This window comes from Glycine max, chromosome 4 (genome assembly GCF_000004515.6).
Source record: "Glycine max cultivar Williams 82 chromosome 4, Glycine_max_v4.0, whole genome shotgun sequence".
NCBI lineage: Eukaryota > Viridiplantae > Streptophyta > Magnoliopsida > Fabales > Fabaceae > Glycine > Glycine max.
Window position 1 is genome coordinate 13,848,933 of NC_016091.4, and position 7,980 is coordinate 13,856,912.

Sequence of the window (7,980 nt, forward strand, 5' to 3'; positions counted from 1 at the left end):
AGAAATTACAAATAAAAGCAAGATGAGCCAAAAATGAGGATAGTCCTCAATCAAAATTTTCTCAAAATTATAAATAAAAGCAAGATGAGCCAAAAATGTGTGCCACCTTATTAGCACTCCTACGAGTAAGGAGATGAGGAATAAGTAGCATGTGCATAAATTTGGCAATCATGTACATTAGAATCCAAGTAACTACTATTGGAAAATGACTCCTTTTTCCAAAAGAGGTATAGCCTTTTATACTCTCTTTCAAACACAATCCTCCTAAGGCACACATGTTGTGTCAGCTCCAACCCCCATCTATTGCCATTTCCTCAACAAGACGTATAGCATTCATGATTTTTTTTTATTTTTCGGTAGCTCTCATACTACGACATTTCACACGGTGACATTTCACTTAATTCCTCGTTGGTCAGAATCCTCCACCGGTTAGAATCCTTCGTAGGTAGTCCTTTCTGAGACCTCGACAATCATCCCTAATTACTTTCAGTATCAATGACTGACCCCACAAACTTACACAAGACTTTTCATTGTGATTTGTCCTTACTCACATGTTTTTCGACAAACTTCCCAAAATGTCACCCATTCCATAACTACTCCAAGCCAAACACGCTTAACTATGAAATACTTAAGTGATGGGCTACCGAAAAGTAGATGTGTTTTGTTGGTATAGGTAATATCAATTAATTTCTTTAATTCATTCTTAGTTGTACAATTCCCATATCTACATAGCCTCTGAATCCCACTCATTCTGGTGTGATTCGATCAGGATGTCACAAGATGGATCTCATAATCACCCAACACCCATTTGGTTGTTGACCCAAAACCAAACTGTGATCATCTCTAAAAATGATCTTGAATCCTATTCCTTTACTAGTAATCACAAATGCATCAAATTAAATTAGCCTTATTGGAATTTTGGGGAGATAGATGCCATGCCTCAAAAGCTTGATATTTAGGTCTACTTATGTGTTGTAGAGGGCAAGTTGGAGGTAACGAATTCACAACTTTGTCAATAACAAACTTCAAATCAATCTTTTCAGTTTTGAAAGAGCCAATTGTTTCTTTTGTTCCAAACGGTCAATACAATAAAAAGCGACTTAATTAAGTTTTTCATACCTAGAATGTAGGTCATTTTCAAAAAACTACCTAACATTCATTTTTCTCCCATATACTTGGAAAATTTTTGTATTTCATTTTAGTACCTGCTGTTAGGCTACACCCATTAAGTGATAACGTGGATGATAGAGTGCCACATCATCACGCATAGTCACTTTCCATGTTAACGCTTTTTTCCATGTCATTTTTTTTGTTTTTTAAATATTTCAAAAATGAAATTTATGTCGCTTTGGTTTATTCTGGTAGTGATTGGGGCTCCGTTGAAGCTCTTCATTGTTTATGTTTCCATTTCTTTCTTCTTGACTCTCTTCGTGTGCTACTATTGTTGTATGCTACTTTGCATTCTGAGCCACAATATTGTGAACCCATTTGTTTCTATGTGACAGCCTTCGAAAAATTAATTGTATTTAACAGTCCACTCCTTTCTCTATTCTTTTGGTCCTTTGATAACTGCATGTAGCAAGAAGCTTTTGCCGGAAGCGGCTGATGCGGTAGTATGCCGTGTACGACAATGAATCGATGGAGGTGTGCAGCGATCTAGACAGAGAGTGGCTGGCGCTGGACGACACCGATGGCGACAAAGCAGACAAAGTCTTCTTCGATGATTTTGACGGGGATAGAACAACTTTGATCTTCAACGGTGGCACGAGGGAGAATCTTGTCGCCGTAGCTACAGAGGAGGTTGATAGTTTGACCGGGTTTGGATTCCATGACTCATTCTCATTACTCAGTAAGTTATTTTGTTGTTGAAGGAAAATAAGGTTGGAATTAGAAGATTCTAGAAAGAGAGAGAATTGAGGAAGGAACTCTGCAAGGGAGAATCTCTCTTCCCCCTCTTCCTTAACCATTCACCACCACTCATGAAACCAGCTCCTGTGAGTTGAATAACAACAAAAATGCAACAATGAAGGGAAAAAATGATGTGGTAAAAAAGCACTGAGGTGGTAAGCGATTATGCGTGATGACGTGGCAGTCTGCCATCCATGCCATCACTTAACGGATGTAGCCTAATGACGGATACTAAAATGAAACACAAAAATTTTCCAAGTATCTCAAGGTAAGAAAATGAATGTTAGATAGTTTTTTAAAAATAACCTATATTCTAGGTATGAAAAACTTAATTGAGTCAAATAAATATAAAACAACCAAACTAGTGTTCTTCCTTCTAGTTAAGAAATGAATAACTGCAATGTTAAAATATATAATGGAAATCATTGTCCCAATTAAATACTATTAAACTTCTTATAAAAAAATAATTTATTTTATGTAAAAATTGAATTGAATAATCTTAAATTGGAAAAAAAAATAGATTAAATTCAATTGGATGATAAAGAAAGAGAACAAATTAACAAATCTTGCTAATTGGTGTACTTCTAGTTTTTATTTACCGTAACTAATTGTCCTTCTAGTTAAGAAATAAATAGTACAAATATATTGGTGAAATTAAATACTATATTTTTTAATTTCATGGCTATTTGATTTTCCCAGAAACACAATAATTAAATTATCATAAATTGGAAGGGATTTCATAACTAATTAAATTTTAAAGAGAGAGAATCAATTTCTTTTCAAGAAATTTGATTTTAGGAATTTATAAATTTTAGTGAAACTCCAGTAAATTAATCGTAAAGATTTAGAGCTGTTTTATTTTTTTAATATTAAAATTATAAATTTATTGATTTTCGAATGAGTCTTACTATAGTTTTTTTTATTCTAGAGTTAAAATGAAAAGAGAAAATCACATTGCTGGTATCCCATTATATTTTTTACTCTAGAATAAATATAGAAATGTGATCTTTTTTAACAATTCTATAGCTAAACATTTTTAGAGGAATTTTTCTTAATAATTCTATAGCTAAACATTTTATTTTTCAAAACTTCATTTCTATATTTAAAATAAAAAATATAATCTCCCTAAATTTCTATATTTTCATTTTAATATGAAAATTTCTATAGTTTTTTTTATTCTAGTGTGAATACTATCTATTGAAATCGAAAATGGTGACATTAATAGAAACACGTCATGTATATTCAATATTGACATTGATTAAAAATGTCACGTATATTTAATAAGGGCATTAAAAAATAGGATCTTAAATTATTTATTATTTACATAGTATAACCATTAATGTTCATATAGTTTTTGGTATTAAGGAGAGCAAGAGCCCAATCAAATTTAAAACAAATTCTCCAGGGTATTGTTACGCTTATAAATAGAAAAATGACACTACATCATTGAGGGTTTATCTATAATATGAAATTTAAATTTTTACTTTTGAGCTAAATAATCAACAACACCATTTGTTTTTTAAATATATTTAAGTGTTCAATTATGCCATATTTTATTTCTTAATGATTAATTCAACTTATAAGTCAAAATAAATTATGTTCTCTCAAGTGTTAAGATTTCAAGCTCATGAGAAATATTTGTAATGGATAAGGTTTAAACTTAATGTTTTTATTTTTAATGTAGATTAGACTTATACTAAACGATCTGAAGCCCTTATAACAAAAAATAAATCTCTTAACTGAGTACTCTTAAAAATAAGTATTTCTCTTGATATACTGCCTCTTAATGTATCAGATGACTTTTCTAACATTAAACATTTCCCATTTATGTCATATTTGATTTTTTTTTTGTAAATACCATTGAGATATGCTTGGAAAAACATCTTGATATGCACTTAAAAGATAACAAACTAAAAACAAGATTAATCAAACATCTCCTATAAGTTAAAATTAACTTACATGCCTAAACTTTTAAAGAAATTAGATGAGAGTTTCTATTTTGAAGTGCATAACTTTGTTTCAGCTTATGAGACAAGTTTGATTTACTTTTACCAAGTTTTAATACTACCCCATGTGAATTATATTTATTTCAAGGAAAGTTATTGATGTAGTGTGAATACAATATACTCTGCGACAATCTTTAATAAAATTCATTTATGATAAAAAAATATAAAAAATTAAAATGCCACAATAGAAAGACGTCATATTAAAGAGTGACATTAAAGAAGCACACTCTTAAATAATTTTTATAGTATAACCATTAATGCTCATATATTTAAGCTTTTTATTTTGTATCGTGGATGATAAAATGCTAAGCAAATAAAAAAAAAAATTCTAAAGAGTATTGTTAACTTCGTGACATCTTTAAGCTGAAAAACTACCCCTCATTGGGGTTTAATTAAAATATGAAATCCAAACTCCTTCCTATAACCTAATTAATCAACAAAACCATTTGCTTCTTTAAATGTATTTAAGTATTGATTATGTTATGTTTTCTATCCCTAATGGTTAATTCAAGTGATAAGTAAAAATAAATTATGTTCTCTCAGGTGTTAAGATTTTAAACCTATGAAAAACATTTGTCATGTATAAGGTTTAAGCTCAATAATTTTAATGAAAATTAAACTTATATCAAAAGGCCTGAAGTGCATATAACAAAAAAAAAAACTCTTAACCCTATACTTTTAATAATAAAAACTTTTCTCAATATATTATTTCTTAATGAATTGTGCAACTTTTTCAACATTAAATATTTTACATTGTGTCATATTTGAATTTTTTTTCAATGCTATCGAGATATGCTTGGAAAACTACAATGCCACCTCATACAGAACTATCTGTTGACCATGTTTGTCAAACATTTTTCATCAGTTAAAATTAACTTATGTGCCCCAACTTTCAGAGAAATTAGATTATAGTTTCTATAGTTGAAGTGTATTAGTTTATTTTAGCTTATGGGAAAATTTGATTCATTTATATTTATTTCAAGGAAAGATATAGATGTAGTGTAAATGAATACTATATAGTGAAACCGATGAACATTAATAAAAGTCACATGGTATGAAGTTTAAATATAAAAATTTATAATGTCTCGATAGACAAATGACATTCAAGAGTGACGTTAAAGAAGCATTATCTTAAATGATTTATAGAGCATAACCATTAATGCTCATAAATTGATGCATTTTTTTTTTTATTTTTGCATTGAGGAGAGCAAGAGCCCAAATAATTCTAGAAGTGAATCCTATAAGATATTGTTAACCCCATAATACCTTTGAACGGAAAAATTATACAACCTCATTAAGGTTCTATCTAAAATATGCATATACAAACTCCAACCTATGAGCTAACTAATCAACAACACCATTCTCTTCTTTAAACATATTTACGTATTGAATTATGCCATATTTTCTACCCTAAATGATTAATTCAATTGATAAGTCAAAATAAATTATGTTCTCTCAATAGTTAGGATGTGTTTGACCTAACTTATTTTTAAATTAATTTCTTCTTATAAGTAAAAGTTGCACCAAACTATTATTAGAAAAAAAATCTTAAAATAATTAGTAGTTTTTTTATATGTATTATTATAATACTTTAATAATTCACTAGAAAATGCATACATAATAAGATAAGATGCATAAAATAATAATGCATTAACTAAATATTTCACTATTGATTACATAAAAAAGAGAAAAATTGTTACTAGATAAATTTAAACTCATATGAATGATATTCATTCAAAAGAAATACATATCTATAAATGAAGGGAAAGATCCAAATCATCATCTTCTTGCTCTTTTACTTTATTTTTGCTCCTTGAATTAGAACCAATCTTTCCTTCATCATTGAAGACAATTGCATCTATATCTTTAAGCTTTGCATCTTTGGTAGAAAAAAGTGTTTCATTCTTTTGCAACATCTCTCTTTCATGATAGACAAGTGGACCATAGTTGATATTGGGCCTTTTGGGTGGATTCATCATTGAACTTTTTTCTTGGACTTTATCTCTATTGTGTTTTTTCACTCTCTCACAAATTTGGTGAATATTGTTTAAGCTAACAGAATGTGTTTGGGTATCAACAAAAAAAGGCTTAAGAGAGTCAGGGAATATGGATAAACCACGTTCAGTCATGTGATAACCTGGTAAAGAAGGATTTCTAACAAAGATTGGATATGAAAGATGGATACCATTAGGTTTGATATTTTGAAATTTGCTTCTAAAAGGTATGGAAAAATCATCAATAAAAAATTGTGAATTGCTAGCATCAAATTGATGACTTATACCAGAACTTACACTTGGTGCGTGACCAATATGATTATTAGAAGAACCCATATAAATTGGATGGTTCACATACTGAGAAAAAGGAATGGTCCATTTATTTGGAATTGTTGCTACCAAGGATTCATTGTTGGTTCTTGTAAAAGAATAATTTGGAGGTATGAACAATGAATTATGGTCTCCTTGGCTATTACCACCATAACAATTCCCTGTATTTACAATTATTAGTTACTTGCATTAGAAGAATTATTAAATTAAAATATGATTATTGTTTTACCTTTTGTTACACAAGAAATCCCCTTAGTTGGAATTGGCGCTACCAAGGATGCATTGTTGCTACTTGTAAAAGAATAATTAGGTGGCATGAACAATGAATTATGGTCTCCTTGGCTATTACCACCATAACAATTTCCTACATTTATAAAGATTAGTGGCTTGAATTAGAAGAATTATTAAATTAAGAGATGATTATTGATTTACCATTCGTTAAAAAAGGATTGGTCTCCTTATTTGGAAGTGACGCTACCAAGGATGCATTGTTGGTTCTTGTAAAAGAATAACTTGAAGTCATAAACAATGAATTATGGTCTCCTCTGTTATTGCCACCATAACAATGTCCTACATTTAGCATGATTAGTGACTTGATTTAGAAGAATTATTAAACTAAAATATGACTATTGATTTACCTTTTGTTACACAAGGATTGTTTGTTGTAGCTCCATACAAAGTTTTCATTGAGACATTTCCATGTCCAAGAATGGGCTTGCTGATATCCATTGAATTATGAAAATGATTGCTTTGATTGACGAGTCGCTTAAACTCAACTTCATGCATTTTTTTATGATATTCAAGACCTTCATAATTGTCAAATGCTCTTTCACAATAAGAGCAACAATTGCATTTCTCTTTCCCCTTAACATTTTCTTTATCGAAAGCTGAAGAAGTATTCATCATGAATGAGAAAACCAGCTCTTTCAACAAAGATTTAAACAGATTAAAATGATTTATTTGAGTGACGAAGTATGCTTACTCCTCAAACTTATTTATATTTGCTTGAAGAAAAAAATATAAATACAACCTGAATACTATCCACCAAAACCGACAATGCTGGCATTAATAGAAAGACGTCATGTATATTCAATAGTGGCATTAATTAAAGACGTCATGTATATTCAATAGGGGTATTAAAGAAGCAAGATAATAAATTATGTATATAATATAACCATTAATGCTCATATATTTTTCGGTATTGAGGAAGGCAAGAGCCCAAACAAATTTAAAATAAATTCTATAGGGTATTGTTAACCTCGTGACACTTATAAACAAAAAAATGACTCTACATCATTGGGGTCTATCTATAATACGCAATATAAACTCCTACTTGTGAGATAAATAATCAACAACAACATTTATTTTTTAAACATATTTAAGTATTGAATATTATATTGTCATATTTTTTTTCCTTAATGGTTAAGTAAACTCATAAGTCAAAATAAATTATGTTCTCTCAAGTGTTAAGATTTTAAGCTTATGAGAAATATTTTTAATGAATAAGGTTTAAACTTAATGTTATTTTTATTTTTAATGTAGATTAGACTTAAAAAAAATCTCTTAACTGAGTACTCTTAAAAATAAATATTTCTCTCAATATACTACCTCTTAATGAATCATATGATTTTTCTAACATTAAACATTTCACATTATGTCATATTTGAATTTTTGTTGTTAATACTATTGAGATATGCTTGGAAAAAAATTTCAATAAGCACTTAAAAGATAACAAATTGAAA

The 7,980-nt window shown here is 29.2% G+C and overlaps 1 protein-coding gene across 1 annotated transcript; it reads right to left on the reverse strand.

Annotated features, from left to right (window-relative positions):
* Window positions 1-5,582: 5,582 nt before the first annotated feature.
* LOC102662834 (uncharacterized) lies at window positions 5,583-7,197 on the reverse strand. The gene is made up of 4 exons (XM_006578305.4): window positions 6,877-7,197; window positions 6,671-6,808; window positions 6,468-6,602; window positions 5,583-6,399 (listed from the first exon to the last, which is right to left on the reverse strand). The coding sequence occupies exons 1-4, from the start codon at window positions 7,142-7,144 to the stop codon at window positions 5,666-5,668; spliced, it is 1,275 nt and encodes a 424-aa protein (XP_006578368.2). The 5' UTR covers window positions 7,145-7,197; the 3' UTR covers window positions 5,583-5,665.
* Window positions 7,198-7,980: the final 783 nt, after the last annotated feature.